The sequence below is a fragment of the Erithacus rubecula genome (genome assembly GCF_903797595.1).
Source record: "Erithacus rubecula genome assembly, chromosome: 22".
Classification (NCBI taxonomy): domain Eukaryota; kingdom Metazoa; phylum Chordata; class Aves; order Passeriformes; family Muscicapidae; genus Erithacus; species Erithacus rubecula.
In genome coordinates, this window is record NC_136674.1 from 4,082,995 (window position 1) to 4,099,726 (window position 16,732).

The following is a 16,732-nucleotide window of genomic DNA, read 5'->3' on the forward strand; positions in this document are numbered from 1 at the left end:
ACAAGCACTTAGCAGCACACCACCACCCTTTCCAGTGCTTGCTGCTGAGGGAAGGAGATACTCAGTGCAGTGTCCCTGGGGTGCTGAGTGCTCACTCCACTCTTCCCGTGCAGGTTTGACAGCGAGCTCTCGCAAGCGCACGAGGAGGCGCAGCGGGAACGGCTGCAGCGGGAGAAGCTGAGCCGAGAGAAGGATGTGCTGGTGGCTGAGGTCTTTGGCCTCAAGCAGCTGCTGGAGGTGAGTGGCTCCCAGACCCTCCCCAGCCTCCCAATCACTGTGTGCCCCGGGATGACGGTGACCCTGTCTCTTGCAGGACAAGGACTCAGACATCGCAGGGCTGACACAGAAGGCGGAGGCGCTGGAGGCAGAGCTGCAGGACATCTCCTCCCAGGAGTCAAAGGACGAAGCCTCCCTGGCCAAGGTGAAGAAACAGCTGAGAGACCTGGAGGCGAAGGTCAAAGACCAGGAGGAGGAACTGGATGAGCAGGCTGGGACCATCCAGATGCTGGAGCAGGTACGGCGGGGAGGGGCGAGGTTTCTGGGTGGGGTGGTTTCATGCAGAGCTGTTATTACCTGGGCCGGGCTTGCCTGGGAAGAGGAGGCGGGCGCCCCAAGCCCGGCGTCAGGCCAGGCATCGCCGCGGCCGACACGGCTCCCGGCCCTCCGTGCCATGGCCCGGCAGGTCACCATGGGGCGGGCAGCCCAGCTGGCCTCAGACCGGGGGGTTTTCAGGGTGAGTGGTGACTGGAGAGTGGCATGGAGGGGTCCCCACATCCCCTTCACTCTCACCACATCCCCACCATTTGCAGGCGAAGCTGCGGCTGGAGATGGAGATGGAGCGGCTGCGGCAGACCCACGCCAAGGAGGTGGAGAGCCGCGACGAGGAGGTGGAGGAGATCCGGCAGTCGTGCCAGAAGAAGGTAGGGCTCTGCTGTGGCCCCCTCTACCCAGGAAGGCCTGGGATGCATCCCCATGCCCTGGCTGGGTACTGGGAGCTGCCAGCCGGGCACCGTCATGCAGCACCCGGCTCCCACTCAGCCGACCACAGCCCGGCTCCACCGGCCCGGCGGGTCCAACCAGTCCTGCTGCTGCCCGGGCCAGCACACGCCGGGCTTTGTGCCTCTGATTGTGCAAACACCCAGCTGCTGGGGTCACCAGTGTCCCCGGGGTGTGGGGACACGTGAGGAAGGGGTCATGACCCCTCCGCCCTGACTGGCTGCCCCCTGGCTGTCCCCCAGCTGAAGCAGATGGAGATGCAGCTGGAGGAGGAGTATGAGGACAAGCAGAAGGTGCTGAGAGAGAAGCGGGAGCTGGAGAGCAAGTTATCCGCTGTCAGCGAGCAGGTGGGGTGAAGGGCAGCTTGGCACCTGCCTTGTTTTGGGGACCTTGAGGTGGCCATGGTGGGGTGGACACCCCTCTGGTGTGGAATCATGGCAAAGTTTCCTCTGCCACAGGCCAACCAGCGGGACTTTGAGACGGAAAAGCGCCTGCGCCGGGACCTGAAGAGAACGAAGGCACTGCTGGCTGATGCTCAGATCATGCTGGACCACCTGAAAAACAATGCACCCAGCAAGAGGGAGATCACCCAGCTCAAGAATCAGGTGTGCATCCCGACACTCCTCATACTGCAGGCTTTGAGGGACACAGGGTGTCCCTGTTCCCTGGCCAGGCACTGAGCTATATCCCTGCAGCTGGAAGAGTCAGAGTTCACCTGTGCAGCTGCTGTCAAGGCCCGAAAATCCATGGAGGTGGAGATCGAGGACCTCCACCTGCAGATTGATGACCTTGCTAAGGCCAAGGCAGCGGTGAGTGGGTTTGAGTGGTCATGAACCATGGTGGGGCCATGCCCCATTTGCACCCAGGGTGGCCCCACATGGTTGGAGTGGGTTTGGGGGGTGAGTGCCCCATTCTTGGGATGCAGTGGGAGACACGTGGCTCTCTGCAGCTGGAGGAGCAGCTGAGCCGTCTGCAGCGGGAAAAGAATGAGGTGCAGAGCCGGCTGGAGGAGGACCAGGAGGATTTGAATGAGCTGATGAAAAAGCACAAGGCAGCTGTGGCCCAGGTGAAGTAGGCAGCAGCAGCTGCACCCACCCCACCCCTCAAAATGTCCCTGTTGAAGCCAGCATGGTGGGATCCCCACCGATGACCCTGGTGTGTCCTGCAGGCATCCCGAGACATGGCACAGATGAATGACCTCCAGGCACAGCTGGAGGAGGTCAACAAGGAGAAGCAGGAGCTGCAGGAGAAGGTGAGGATGCACCCTGAGTGAGGTAGGGCAATGGGAGGCACCCAGAGAGGCGCTGCCCACACCGTGCAGGACCCCTATTCCACAGGGGTGCAGAGCAGTCTGGTGGGAAGCTCTCCATCAGGATGGGAGCAGCACGGCCAGCAGCTCTCCTCCAGGACAGCGTGGCAGTGGGGGCAGGGTGATTGTGGTCGAGGCTGAGGCTGTGCCCTCTCCCGCAGCTGCAAGGTCTGCAGAGCCAGCTGGAGTTCCTGGAGCAATCCATGGTGGACAAGTCTCTGGTGAGCCGGCAGGAGGCCAAGATCCGTGAGCTGGAGACCAGGCTGGAGTTCGAGAGGACGCAAGTCAAGCGCCTGGAGGTAGTCACAGGGTTCTCCCTCTGCTCCTGCTGGGACAGGGGTGCAGCAGGACCGTAACAAAGCTGCCTGAGGGTTTTCCAAGTGCTCCCCTCCCCACGACCCCCCACACTGCAGCCCTCCCTTCCTGGCAGCCCATCGCTGTCTCGGCAGGAAAGGCTCCCTGCAAGCACTGATAACAGTAATCCACCGCCCAGCCCGGCAAAGTGCTGCTCTTTCCCTGCATCGACTTAGGGAAATTATAGACTCCCCAGTCCCGCGAACGCAGCCTGTTTTATATTCTGCCTCCGCAGCTCTGCCGGGGAGCGCGGCAGCTTAGCTCTCCTCTTCATATTTTCCAAGCTATTATTTCCTTCCCCACTCTCTCTGCCGGGGCCATAAATATGCAGCGGCTGGCTCAGTGGCTGGGGGAGAGCGGGAGCTATTTTTTCCCCTACGTTACATGTTTTAATTACTTCACACACAGTTAAATCTATTTTTCCAATTCAACAAAGCCCTTGCTGTTGTTCTGCCCTTTCCCTGGCCCTGGGAGGGGGTGGTTTCTCCTCCATCTCCTTGTGTAAATTGATGGGAGTGGGATCCATGCCAGCATCATCCCCGGGTGGATGTTGGGGTGAGGGTGGACCTGCAGAGTGGGATGTCCACGGTGGGGTTTGGGGAGGTTTTGGGGTGACCCTGCTGCTCGGCAGAGCCTGGCCACGCGGCTGAAGGAGAACATGGAGAAGCTGACGGAGGAGCGGGATCAGCGCGCAGCCGCCGAGAACCGGGAGAAGGAGCAGAACAAGCGGCTGCAGCGGCAGCTCCGCGACGTCAAGGAGGAGATGGGCGAGCTGGCCAAGAAGGAGGCAGAAGCCAGCCGAAAGAAGCACGAGCTGGTGAGGCACCCGTGATAGGGCCAGGCAGGGGACAAGAGGGGTGTTCCCTGAGCTCATGCCACTCCCTCCCCGCAGGAGATGGACCTGGAGAGCCTGGAAGCCGCCAACCAGAGCCTGCAGTCAGACCTGAAGCTGGCCTTCAAGCGCATCGGGGACCTGCAGGCGGCCATCGAGGATGAGATGGAGAGTGACAGCAATGAGGACCTCATCAACAGGTGAGAGCACCTGGGCCCTGCTCCCACGCATCCCTGGGGGTCACCGCTTCCCCTCGCCACTTCAGAAATGCCACGGGGACCCCTTGGCTCTGCCTGGCCTGGCAGGATGCTGTCTGTGCATGGTGCACACGTGCATCTGTCCATGCACACGTGTCTGTCCATCCGTGCCTCGGGCACCCGTGCACACAGGCATCAGTCTCTGCATCTGTGCATCCGTCCCTCCGTCCACCCGCAGCCCCCGTGAGCTTCAACCACTTGTGGAGGTGCCTGAAATGCATCCAGGATCCTGCCAGCTGGCTGGAAACAGCCCAGGGAGCCCCAGGAGCCAGGGCAGCACAAGCTGGCAGGAGGTTTGGGATGCTGGGATCCAGCCCAGCCCAGGATAGAATTATAGAATCAAACAATTGTTTAGGTTGGGAAAGACCTCTGAGATAATCGACTCCAGCCATTAACTCAGCACTGCCATATTAGCACTAAATCATGTCCCCAAGTGCCACATACACACATTTTTTTAATGTTTCCAGGGAACGACTCTACCACTTCCCTGCACAGCCTGTTAAAATGCCTGACCACCCTTTTGGTGGAGAAATTTTCCCTAATATCCAATCTAAACCTCCCATGGCACAACTTGAGGCAATGTCCTCTTGCCTTACTGCTTGTTCCTTGGGAGCAAACCTCCATCTGGCAGCAGCCTCCTTTCAGGAAGTTGCAGAGTGTGAAAAAGTCCCCCCCAGTCCTCCTTTTCTCCAGGCTGAGTCCCCCCAGTTCCCTCAGTTGCTTCTCATCAGATTTGTGCTCCAGACCATTCCCCAGCTCTGTTGCCTTTTATTGGATATGCTCCAGCACCCAACCTGGGATGCTGGAATCCAGCTGGGTGCAACCCCACTCCAGGGGCACAGGGCAGCCTCATCTCCCTCCCCTCACCCTTCCCCATAATTTAATTTGCCCACATTTGTTTCCCACCCACTTGGCCTTATTTTTAATTTTTTTTTAAATTTTCCTTTCATTTGATTTCTTTTCTGTTGTGTTTCTCCCCCCCCTCCAACCCTGCCCCCTTCCAACCCCTCCCAGTTTGCAGGACATGGTGGCAAAGTATCAGAAAAGAAAGAGTAAAATGTGAGGAGCATCTCTTTCCTTCCCCCCCTCCCCTAACCCCCACCTCACCCCCAGGGGCCGGGGTCCTGCATGCCACTGGCCCAACTCTGCATGCCCTAACAGCACCTGTGGCACGGCACAGCACATAACCACATCCTGGCATGGGGACAGGATGAGCCCTGGGATGGGGTGGGGGGTGATGCTGTGCCATGGCTGATGACAAATGTGTCAGCATGAGGCAGCAATGGAGCCCTGCTGCCCCTAATTAATACCCCCATCCAGGGTCGCTCCCACGACCTTGGGTCCTGCTTAACTAACGGCACGTTTGCCTGGACATAAACTGTGTTTGATGTGGAGCTTAATTCCATTGGTCAGAAAACCTGAGCTGCCCCCAGAGCTTGTTTTTGGGGCTTGTTGGGGGTTTTTTTTTTGGTGTCATTCTGTGGTTTTTTTTTTTGGTTGGTGTTTTTTGTTTTATTTTTTCCCCAAGCTCAGCGTTGCCTGGATGTATTGCAGGGGAGGGAGAAGCGCAGGATGGAGAGAGACTCGTTGCTCTGAATTTAAAAAGAGAAGGATTCATATACAGGGTCTATCCCAGCCTGTCCCTTGTGCTGTTTGCCTTCATTTCCAGACAGGGAATAAGCCCAAAACCAGGCGGATAAAAGGCCATTTAAGATCCTATGATACATCCCATCCCTTCCTTGGAGTGGCCTGGTGGGAGGAGGGTGGTGAGAGGGGACCACACTGCTTCAATTTCCGTATAGATCCCGACGGTGCTGCCATAGCCCTAATGAAAGCAGTAAGCGCTGAGGTATTAAGAGAGATTTATTCAGGGATGCTTTTAACGTGGAGGAATGGATTTTGCAATGCAGACAGCACCTTCTTTCTAAAGGCAATCAATATGGTTACGAACGGCCGTTATAAATTAGATGGTTTAAGCCAGATAGGACTTTTTTTACACCAGGACGTAAATCAGGGGCTCTCGGGCACGGCAGGGCTGTAAATCTGCCCGCTGTGCTCCCGCGCCCGCCGTGCCAGAGTCGTTTCTGTTCCGCCTGCTAAACTCCTGTTTACCCGGGGCCATCAGCATTGCTCTTCCTCGCTGTAATTCTGCACTCGACGGCAGCCTATAAAATGAACCCACTTATTTCTTTTCCCAGTCCTGGAGCTGGAAATCTCCTGTGTTTCTGGGGCTGTGCTCTGCCTGCTGCCCCTTGCTGTATCCAGCTGTGGAGCCATGCAGTGACAGGGAGATGTTGGGCAGAGGGTGCAGGAGCCCCTTGGGCAGCCACAGGGGTGGTTTGGCAGAGCTTCGGGGAGCCACTGATGGAGCAGAACCATCAGATGGAGTTTCACCCATGCCAGGCTACACAGGCAGTGGGTACTGGAGGGGTTCAGTGCATTCCAGTGCACTTCCATCTCTCCAGCACCCCAAAACTCACTTCCCCTTGCTGACCTCTTGCTTTCTTGCACCCTGACCTGCTCCTCTGGCAGTGACGGTGACTCAGATGTGGACTCAGAGCTGGAGGAGCGTGTGGATGGGGTGAAGTCTTGGCTCTCCAAGAACAAGGGCTCCTCCAAAGCACTCTCGGATGATGGCAGCCTGAAGGGCAGCAGGTGGGTGCAGGGCTGGGCATGGGGCTGGCGGGCAGAGGACAGGCTGAGCTGTGCTGGGACATGGACAGGGCTGGGTGGGTGCCCATGAGATATGGAATTTGGTGCTCACCTGGTGCCTGAGTGGATGGCCAGGGAAGGGTTAATGCTGGTGAGTGGCTCAGTCTTCATTGGGAACACATGTCCCCTTACTCAGGGGAGCTCCTTTGTCCCCTTTCCTTCATCCCACCCTGAAGACATATGGAGCATCCACTGCCCTCACTCCATCTGCCTCCCCAGGGCTTGCGGTGCTGGGCTTTAGCTCTGTGCAGCATTCCATCACTGCAGGATTGATTCCCTGCTCTATCCTTCCCTCCTCTGCAGCTCCTCCCCAGACCTCTCAGAAAATGCTGGCAGAGGTGGGGGACATGCCCAGGTGCACCCACGGCATGTGTGCCCCAGCCCCACTCCCTTTTCTCTTGAAAAACGCTTGCCTGCTGAGCGCAGATTGCTTTTATCCAAACCCAATTTCCTAGCAGGGTTCCAGGAGTCCCAGGGGACTCCCTCCCTCTGCCGAGCAGGGGGGAAAGATCTGAGCTGGTTTCTGTTAATTGGTTTAATTTATTCAGCGGTGCAGATGTAAAACATTTTGTTATTGGAGATAATTCCACCTTTTCTGAAGTCGGGAATCAAACGCAGCGGCTCCAGGTAGCCGACAATGAAATAAATTGAAGGCAACACTTTAAAGGGGAATCAAAGTACTGGGCTAGAACAATTCCCACATTTACATGACATTTTTCCACCATGCTATTTCCCGCTGACGCAAATTGCCGGGGCCGCCTCTCCGGCCCCCCCTCCGCCCGCTCATCTCGGTGTCTCTCTTGTCTCCCCGGTGCGTGCGGGGCCGCGGTGCCGCGGCTCAGGTCAGCGCCGCCGGACGGCCCCGAGCCCGACGAGCGCCCGGTGTCGGTGTTGAGCTCCCTCAGCTACAGGAAGCGGCCGGGCCTCAAGGATTCCATAGGCGGCCGCGGGGATGAGCAGACGCTGTTCAGCGCCCTGGGCGAGCGGCCGCCTTCCCCCGAGCGCCCTCCGCGCCGGGCGGCCCGCGGCGGCGAGCCCCAGGACCGGGCTGCGGTCATCGCCCGCGCCTTCGCCGACGCCAGCGGCCGGGCTCGCCAAGGGCTGGACAAGCGGTGGTCACTCTCGGCCACCGACGTAGAGAAAGCTTCTGTCGCCTCCGCCCCAGTGAGCCGCGTCTCCTCCGCCTCCTGGCGCGGGCTGGAGGACGGCGACGATGGGGACGAGGGGTGCTCGGTGCTGAGCTTCGCCCTCTCCAGCCCCGGCAGCCTGCGGAGCCGGCGCGGGGGCCCCGAGGGCCGGCCGGAGTCGCGGCTCTCGCTGGCCCGCAGCCGCCTGGATGAGGCGGACGAGGGGTCCCGCGGGCAGCCGCTTTTGGGGCGCAGCTTCTCTGTGCCCCCACGGCCCCGCAGCGCAGCCTCCGAGGAGGAGGAGGGTACTGGAGATGCTCGTCCCGGGCGGCACCGCTCCTACCTCGACCCCGACCTGGAAGCTGCCATCCAAGAGGTGCTGAGCTACCGCCCGCTGCGGGCCAGGGGCTACTCCAGCCCCGACGCCGACTCGGGGGATGACGGCCGGAGTGTCCGGAGTGTTCGTAGTGTCCGGAGTGCGGCCCCCCTGGGCGCCGCTGACCGCCCCTCCGGCAGCCTGCGCCGCTCCGCGTCCGCCCTCGACTTCTCCCGGCACATCTGCCGCTGCCGCAGCAGCTCGGGCTCCTCCGAGGAAGAGGAGGAGCAGAAGAAGAAAAGCTCCAAGAAGCGTTCCAAGAAAAGCAAGAAGAAATCCAAGAAGAAGAAGAAGAAGCAGCAGTCATCATCCGAGTCCAGTTCCTCCTCTGAGTCCTCCTCCGGCTCCACCAGCTCCTACCGCAGCACCTCCAGTGTCAAGAAGGGCCCTCGGGGGGCGGGGAGCGAGGAGCCCACACGTCCTGCCCGGGGCAAGAAGGAGGAGAAGCAGCGGAAGAAGCAGGTGGACAACCTGATGATGAAGTACCTGTACCGTCCCGAGAGCGACTGAGGCAGGAGGTGGGAGCGGTGTGTGCCGTGCAGCATGAACCTCCCCGTGTGCCACTAACCGCTCGCCCTAACCCTCTCCCGACTCCGGAGTTCTCCTCCGCCGGCACGGGGCAGCGCTCTGTGCCTGCAGCAGCTCTGTTTTGGGGCGTCCCCAGCACATCTCCATCCTTGAGGAGATCCCGGCACGGCTGCAGCGGGACCGGCAGCTGCCCGTGCTGCCAGGACGCAGCGTGTTCAGGATTAGCAGCTGCGGGACACCAGGAAGCGCTAATCCCTTCCTGGCTCCCCAGCCGTCGGCCAGGACGCATCTGGATTTATACCTCCAGGAAATTTTTAAGGGTTTGATGGGCAGCACAGCCCCCAGGCGCAGAGGGGAGTGGGATGGGTACTAACACGCACCCACTGCAGTGTGTGAGCACGGGGGGGAGGCAGCACCCATGGAGGGGGGAACCAGGTGGGCTGCTGGAGCTTGGAGTTGCCCTGTGATGGGAATCCGGGGTGTGAATGGCATCAAGCTGCAGGACTCTGAAACTCTGCACACTGTTTGATACAGAGAGAGTGTGTTTGGGCTCCGTGGCAGTGATTTCAGAGCAGACTTCATCTTTTCTGAGGGCTTGAACAGGAGAATGGCTGGAGGAAGGGAAAAATGCCTTTTGGAAATGTGGTCGCCTTGGGCTGTCTGTCCCAGGGGAAGGGAAGGCATCATGGGGTACTGGGGAGCAACACCCCCAGCACCCAGCCCTGGGCTTGGGTACAACTGGGACCCTCATCCAGAGTGTCTGTGAGCACTGGTGTTGGCATCCAGGAGCCTTTCCCTGGGCAGGCTCAACTCGGCCCCACTGCAGAGCAGGGGCTCAAGCTTAACGCAGCAAGGAGTTGTTTGCAGTGAGGCATGTCCCAAATATCTCGGAAAGCATAAAAAAGGAGGCAATCAAGGCTCCATCCAGCTGGCTGCCAGCGTGCTGGCTCACCGCAGCTCTCTCTGCAGCCGGAGGGGACTTGTGCTCAGCAGCCAAGCCATGCTGGGGCATGGAGCGCTTTGTCACTCCCCCTAACCTCTCTCTCTCTCCCGCAGCCCCACCAGCTCCCGGCACACCTTCACCTACGACAGATGGGACGATGAGCAGGACGCCGGGGACAGCACACGCCGCTCCTCCCGCAGCTCCCCCAGCGCCAGCGAGGCGGAGTGCCGGGCTGCCGAGACCCCCGCCTAGCCCCCAGCAGCACCTCCCACCGCCCCGGGAACACTCAGCTCCGGTATTTCTTGTGCACGGGGGCGGGGGGGACACAAGCAGCCGCCCCCCCCCCCGGCTCCAGCCATGGGAGGAGCAGCCCGGCCGGCTCGCTGGCTGCACCCCCACCCTCCCACCCCCTGTCTGTCCTTGGCGGCAGAGTCGGCTGCTCTGGCACCCGGGATTTATTCCTCAGTGCCTGCTGGCTCCTTGTTTTATAACTTAAACTCCCTCCTTCGGCACCCTGCCGTCCTCTTACACCCCTTTTAGTTGAGCCAAAGACGTCTCTCGCTGGCCGGGCCCTGGGGAGCAGCCGCCCAGCAGCCGGGAAGGGGGACATGGGGAGAGGGTCCCACGTGCCCACCTGGTTTTTTGTGACCCCCTTCCCCAGCTCCCCACCTCTGCCTGGCTGTTTTGCACTAGCCCAGCTGTGCATCTTCCCCCACCCCCTTTACTTTCAGTATGAAAATAAACGTCATTTCTGGCTGGTGATGCTGGCTGCTGCCTGCTCCATGTTTCTGGGGGGTCACCCCATTTTAGAGGGGGTATTTGCATGGTGGAAGGGTTTGATGGAATGCATCCAGGCCCAGCAAGGATGCAGGGCTTCATGGAAAGGCCAAATCTGGCCTTTTCCCTGAGCCTGCTGCACCCATGGGTGCTGGGGAGGGGAGTGGGGGGGGGAAAGCCCTTGTGGGTGCCAGTGCTGAATCATTTATCAATCTTCATAAATATGCAGATGAGCAGCGGGACAGAGCCTCTGCCTGCTGGCGTTAAATAATTAACGTGGAGGAGATGATGATGTGCATTGCTGGCTGCCTGCACGGCTCAGCCTCAGCCCTGGCCGTGTGCCACATGCTGTGCCCTGCACCTGGCCCCAGGGACACCCTGCACCTTGGGGACCCCCCTCACTCCTTGGCAGGCTGTTTCCCTTTCCCCACCATCTCCTGGAAGCACACAGGCCAAGCTCGGTGCTCGCTGCCATAAAGCCACGCTGCGCTAATGCGCTTTCATTAAGTGGGAGCGATCTAATGATAATAAAATGGCACATTTAACATTAAAACATTTAACTTGACTCCTAAGCGAGTGTGTCTCTCCACACTGCTCCAGCTCCATCTTCATGAGGCTGACAAAGCTTCTTAATTTGTTCCCCAGGAGTGGGTTCTTGGTAGAGGTGGCTTGGCACGGGGGATGCTGGGATGTAGGGAGGCAGGGTACCAGGATGCAAGGATGCAGAGGTGCTGGGATGGTGGAATATGGGGACATGGGGATGCAGGATATCCAGGGGTGTGGGGTTGCAGGAGTGCAGCATGTTGGGAGTCCCCAGGGTGCAGGGAGATGGAGATACATGGGGATGGAGGTGTAGTGGGTGTGAGGACACTGGGATGCAGGGACACAGCTGCAGGCCAGTGCAATGCCACGGAGACACATCTGGAGCCCCACACCTACAGTGCAGCCCCAAGCACTCCAGGGAAACGGGTGATGGCGAAGTGGGTCATGTTGTAGGATGGCTCCTCACCCAGGCTGAGTTCACACAGCAACTTCCCCACAACTGGTGCCAGCTTGAACCCATGGCCTGTGGGAATGAGAAGGAAGGTGGGGACACAACCATCCCTGTGACCCTGGGCAGCTCTGGGGTGCTGGGTTTGGGGGATGGCTGCCCTTGCCTACCTGAGAAGCCGGCACCAATGACAATGTTGCTGAACTTGGGATGCCGGTCCAGGATGAAATCTTCATCTGGAGTATTCTGGGGAGACAGGGTGTGAAGGTGAGGAGACAGGGTGGAGTCCACCTTGGGGTGGGGGAAGGCTCAGGATCCCAGATGCCTGAATCTGTGCCCTGGGGAGGGTCTCACCGTGTAGAGGCAGGTCTCCATCACTGCTGGCTGGGTCTCCAGCCCGGGCAGATAGCTGCTGATGAAACTGCTCAGGGTGGCAATGTCAGGGCGGGGGGTACTCGAGGAGACCTGATCCCGCTTCTCTGGGTCAGTAGGGCTGCCATTGTGGTGGCACACCTGGAGGAAAACTGGTCAGGCTGGGCTGGTTAGGGAATCCCCCAACCTTCACCTGTACCCTGCTCACCTTCATCAGACCTGGGTACTCGATGGAGGGCAGCCCGTAAATGCCATGGGGGGCTTGGCTCAGCCCCAGGGTCAGGAAGCAGGGACTGACACTGCCCAAACCAGCACTCCCGGGTTGCTTCTCCCTCCAGTAGCAGACATCGATGCGCAGGGGCTGGAATCACTGCATTAGCTCCGGCTGAGATTGTGCCACCCCCCTGTGCCACCAACCCTTACCTGCAGCGGCAGGCGGAGACCCAGCTGCTCCACAAAGGCACCAGTCCAGGCTCCGGCCGTGATGATGAGCCGGGGGGCTCTGTACACCCCAGCAGTGGTGGTGACAGTGACCGTGGGCCCAGGTTCGATGCGCAGCACCTTCTCCCCGTCCCGCAGGGTGCCCCCATGTCGGCGAAAAACCTCCTGGGTGGGGAGGGTGACGGGAGGCGGCTGCGAGGACTGAGCCAGGGGACCCCCACATCCCATCCCAAACCATCCCATGTCATCCCAAATCATTCCATCACCCCAGTAGCACCTACCTGCGCTGCTCGCAGTGCCCGGTCAGCGAAGAGCACCCCGGCAGTGCTGTCCAGCACGGCCACCTGGCCAGCTTGCAGCCGGAACCCAGGGAAGCGCTGGGCCAGCGCCGCGGCGTCGAGGATCTCATCAACACCCAGGCTCCTCCTGCAGGCCTCCAGCTCCGGCTCTCCTGGCGGCCCCAGCAGCACCAGTCCCGTCTGCCTGCATCCCACCAGTCACTTCAGCTCACCCTGCTCCCCTTCACTGCATGGAGCCCCCCGCCTGCTTTGCCCCTGGGGGAAACTGAGGCATGGTGACACCAGTGATAATTGGGTTGTGCTACACCCTGGTGCTGGGGCACCGCACAGTGGGATGGGGGTGACAAGGGCAGAGTGAGATGCATGAGGAGGGTCTGGACAAAGACATCACACTCTGCCCCCTAAACACAGCAAGCGCCATCAGCCCTGACCCCAGCACCCGAGGATCACTTAGATGCTCACTTCCTTAATGACATTTCCTTTGTGGAGCCCCATAAATTACCAGGAACTGGCAGCTGCCTGCCAAGGAAGCTGCACAAAGGTCACTGCCCCCAGTGCCCAGTGGTGGCTGTGTCCCTGTCCCCATCACCTGTACAGAGTGGTTCCAGTCTCAGCCTCCAGCTGCTGCCAGAGGCGGAAGCTCTCAGGCATCATGCGGGAATAGTACTCCTGGGGATAGGCACTGCGGATGATGCGGCTCTGCCCGTGCGAGCTGCCCCGGGAGTGGGGCAGGAGGAACTGTGGGGCAGAGAGGACATGGGGGTGACCACGGACACTGCCACCCTCAACCCCATGTGCACCAGCTCCGTGGGGCAGAGGGCAAAGTACACAGCCTGTCCTGTCAACCACGGCACTGGGAAACAGCAGGAAATTAAGGTCCTGGCACTGGGGACATAAAGGTCCTGAGGCTGGGGACAGGAGGGTCCTGGCACTGAGAACATGAAGGTCCTGACGCTGGGGACATGAGGGTCCTGGCACTGAGGACATGAAAGTCCTGACAGTGGGGACATGAAGGTCCTGGCGCTGGGGAGAGGAGGGTCCTGGCACTGGGGACATGAGGGTCCTGGCACTGGGGACAGGAGGGTCCTGGCACTGAGAACATGAAGGTCCTGACGCTGGGGACATGAGGGTCCTGGCACTGAGGACATGAAAGTCCTGACAGTGGGGACATGAAGGTCCTGGCGCTGGGGAGAGGAGGGTCCTGGCACTGGGGGCACAAGGGTCCTGGCGCTGGGGACAGGAAAGTCCTGGCACTAGGGACATGAGATCCTGGCACTGGGGACTGCAGTACCAGCAGTGGCTCTGCTCTGTGCCACAGTGGAAGGCAGCCAGGTCTGCAGGAACCTGCTCCAGCCTGTCGGGAAGGGGAGCATGGCAGAATGGGGTCACCATACCTGCTCCAGCAGCAGAGTGTCCTTGTGGCGCTGGGCCAGGTGGTAGGCAGTGAAAGACCCCTGGATGCCAGCCCCAATGACAATGACATCGTAGGTGGACTTCTGGGTCTGGCTTGGGGCAGCCATATCCGTCCTGTCCCTCCTCCTGTCTCTGTGGCTGCTGGGAGGTGAGCCAAGGGGAGGAACGGGCAGAGTTCAGCCAAGCCGAGCGGGTGGTGGAGCCTTGGCCACCTTCCAGCTCTGTGGGACACAGGGGCACACGGGGGCCACATTCTTCCTACCCCTTGGGGCTGGCCATGCAGGAACATTCTCATTTCCCCCACCAACACCAACACCTGGTACCACCAGGGTAGGTGGCTCAGATGGTCAGAGTGAATAGATGGTATACATGTGAAGAAAAACAATTTTCAGTAAATCTCCCTTTCTACTGGTCCTAGTTCCAGCTGTGGTGGAACCAGGGCTTCCATTCATGTACCAATGGGAAACCCTCCCTTGCTTCCAGGAAAACAGGGCTTTTTTTTCCCTCCAGCACAATTTATTACAGCCATAAACCATTTTGTTGCCATCTTTTGTTGTCTTTTTTTAACAGGAGATAGGGGTGATTTAGGGCTCACCAGAGCTGCCAGGATGCAGCATGGTAGATTTTGCAAATCTATAAAATTTTGGAGTGTGACTGGGGTTTGGGGACAATGCCTTGGAGTGGAGGATAACACAGGCAGGGGCTGCCAGTTTTGCCCACTGCCGCCACTGCCCTGTTCTGCCTGACAGCTAATTAGGGGAATTAATTTACTCTGGCTTCTGCGGTGTAAAAGGCATTATTTACCGGTTAATTGTCCTTATTACAAAATGTTAAATATCGTTATTTATTTTGCCACTTGCCTCTAGTGATAAATGAAGCATTATGGAGCACTGGATGCTCCCCACAGGTCACAGGGACACCCCAGCATGGTGCAAAGGCAGAAGTGGCTGCTCACAGTGCTGTGGGGGTGAGAGGAGGAGGATGGGCAGCGTGGGCAGAGGCTGGGGTGCCCCCCAGACCCCTCACCACCCCTCTGCCCATGGCCACTGCTGCAATGAGTGGATCCCAGTCTCAGCATCACCACGATGCCCAGGGCTCTGCATCGCACAGGGCCCCGTTAAATCAGCACATCCTCACTCGCCTTTGATGTTGCAAATAATTCAGCAATTTCCCTGGGTTTCAGCTGACTTTTTTTTTGCTTTGAATAGCCCCTCTACTTGCTCTTCCTTTTTTGCTGGAAAGATGAAGAATAATTAATTATCCGTGAAACGTTAAATGGTAAAAATGAACTCCTCTCCCGTTAGCAGCGTGTAATAGAATGGATGGAAAAGCCTTGCTTGTGAGGTTACAGAGGTGGTGAGACCTTTGGGGGATGTAAATCACCATCCCCAGGGCTCTGTGGGACCCCTCAAGCCATTGCTTTTGTTCTGCAGGTGACCCCAGTCAGGGCTGAACCCAGGCATCAGGGAGGTTTGCACCCCCAAAGCCCAAAAAGCAACTGCAGGACATCAGCTTTCCTTAGGGTGAATTTCTGGGGACGTCCCCCCAGCCCTGTGCCAAGGTCTCCATCATCCCTGCCATGCCCTCTCCACCTGGGTTTGTAGTGACTGGAGGCAATGCTTGTGGCAGCAAGAAATCCATTTCCCTAAGCAGCCGGCATGGGTCAGGAGAGCTCAGTAAAATGAAATATTCCCTGGGTGGGCTGGGTGGATGGAGGGGTTAAAACTCAGGGCTGGCAATGGCATGGGGAGGGGGAAATGGGGGCTTGGAGAACTGCCTGGCCCAGGCAGTGGGAGCTGCCCCAGCTCAGATCCACGTGACACATGGGGGAAATGGGGAAGGAGGAACCTTGGCCAAGGCTGGGCAAGGATCAGATGCAATTTGATAGGTGATAGACTCTGCACCCACTACACCCTTTTCTTCCCTTGTACCCTAGGACAGATGTTTCCCAAAATCCCATCATTCGTCCAGACTTATTTTTCAGCATGCACAAACCAGCACTTAAAAAAAGAATTAGGGAGCAATGCTGTTCCCCAGGGAGCCGAGGCAAACACGAAATCCTTCTCTCCCAGCCACAACATGTTGGCTCCATGCACGCTCACTCCCATTTTCCTCCCCAGACCTCTCCATTCCCAATCCTTTGATGGCACCTGCAAAGAATTGTTTGTTTTCTGTCAAAAGCAGCAGCGGCTGAAGGCAGCCCCTCATTAGCAGTCCAGGTACGTGCCTGGGGAAGCATCAGGCAGATTAAAATTATTTGAATATCATAATATTAGAAACTTCAATTTGGCCTCAAAATGCTCATCTTCCGAGCCCTACCAGGGCTTTGCTGCATTAAACATTGATGGCGCTACCGATGGATCAAAGTTTTGGGTTTAGAGCTGAAAGTGCTTTGCGGGAGAGTCGGCAGCACCCCCGGGAGGAGAAGGATCCCGCATCGCTCACAGCCCCGCTCCCACCACAGCCGTGGGGCTGGTGGCACAGCAGACAGTGCCACGGGGTTGGTGGCACACAGCCCATGACGTGGGGCTGGCTGCTGCTCTGCTCTCGGCTCCCCATGCCAAGCCATGCCGTTCTCCACGGCAGGAATGATGCATGTCGGCAAAGCAGGACCTGGGATTAAAATTAAACCCCCACCGGAGCTGGCTGCGTGGGCTGTGTGTGCAGCGGGGCTGGCCCGGCTGCGGGGGATCCTGCGGGGCGAAGCCATCTGGGCTTTTGGAAGGGTGGGGAGGGGGTTATTAAACAAAGAGATTTTTTAAATTTTATTTTTAACACTCTCAAGAGCCGTCCATCAGCTAACATGGAGCTGCTCGGTGCCGGTGCCAACACCATCTGCCCACTGCAGGGCTGGCTGCCCTCCGGGACCCCGAGGCAAGGGGCTGAGGAGGGAGGGGCTGTTGGACCCCCCCACAAAGAATACCGGCCACCCCTGTGGTGTTCCGGGTCCAAGTGTTTCTGCTTGGGGGATGATGAGCCCAGCCCTAATTTGGGTTATTTAGGGA

General features: G+C 58.8%; 2 protein-coding genes across 14 annotated transcripts in view; one reads left to right on the forward strand and one right to left on the reverse strand.

The window, feature by feature from the left end:
• Positions 1-10,196, forward strand: part of MYO18A (myosin XVIIIA) — a 36,813-nt gene extending 26,617 nt beyond the window's left edge. For 8 of the 13 annotated variants that reach the window (XM_079325145.1, XM_079325134.1, XM_079325142.1 and 5 more), the window contains 15 exons: positions 114-237; positions 314-514; positions 810-920; positions 1,239-1,343; positions 1,455-1,601; positions 1,692-1,805; positions 1,946-2,062; positions 2,165-2,248; positions 2,467-2,604; positions 3,291-3,476; positions 3,552-3,691; positions 4,763-4,807; positions 6,281-6,403; positions 7,303-8,481; positions 9,548-9,685. In XM_079325145.1, the coding sequence (XP_079181271.1) occupies positions 114-237; positions 314-514; positions 810-920; positions 1,239-1,343; positions 1,455-1,601; positions 1,692-1,805; positions 1,946-2,062; positions 2,165-2,248; positions 2,467-2,604; positions 3,291-3,476; positions 3,552-3,691; positions 4,763-4,807; positions 6,281-6,403; positions 7,303-8,473 (2,806 nt within the window). In that variant the 3' untranslated portion in view covers positions 8,474-8,481; positions 9,548-9,685. Of the gene's footprint in view, positions 1-113; positions 238-313; positions 515-809; positions 921-1,238; positions 1,344-1,454; positions 1,602-1,691; positions 1,806-1,945; positions 2,063-2,164; positions 2,249-2,466; positions 2,605-3,290; positions 3,477-3,551; positions 3,692-4,762; positions 4,808-6,280; positions 6,404-7,302; positions 8,482-9,547 lie in introns of all 13 variants that reach the window. The other 5 variants (XM_079325137.1, XM_079325135.1, XM_079325140.1 and 2 more) reach the window with 2 other exon arrangements.
• A 555-nt stretch (positions 10,197-10,751) lies between these two features.
• On the reverse strand, positions 10,752-13,860 carry PIPOX (pipecolic acid and sarcosine oxidase). Its single transcript, XM_079325146.1, has 8 exons — positions 13,709-13,860; positions 12,904-13,052; positions 12,297-12,498; positions 11,998-12,180; positions 11,783-11,935; positions 11,557-11,715; positions 11,373-11,448; positions 10,752-11,277 (listed from the first exon to the last, which is right to left on the reverse strand). The coding sequence occupies exons 1-8, from the start codon at positions 13,832-13,834 to the stop codon at positions 11,147-11,149; spliced, it is 1,179 nt and encodes a 392-aa protein (XP_079181272.1). The 5' UTR covers positions 13,835-13,860; the 3' UTR covers positions 10,752-11,146.
• Between the last annotated feature and the right edge of the window lie 2,872 nt (positions 13,861-16,732).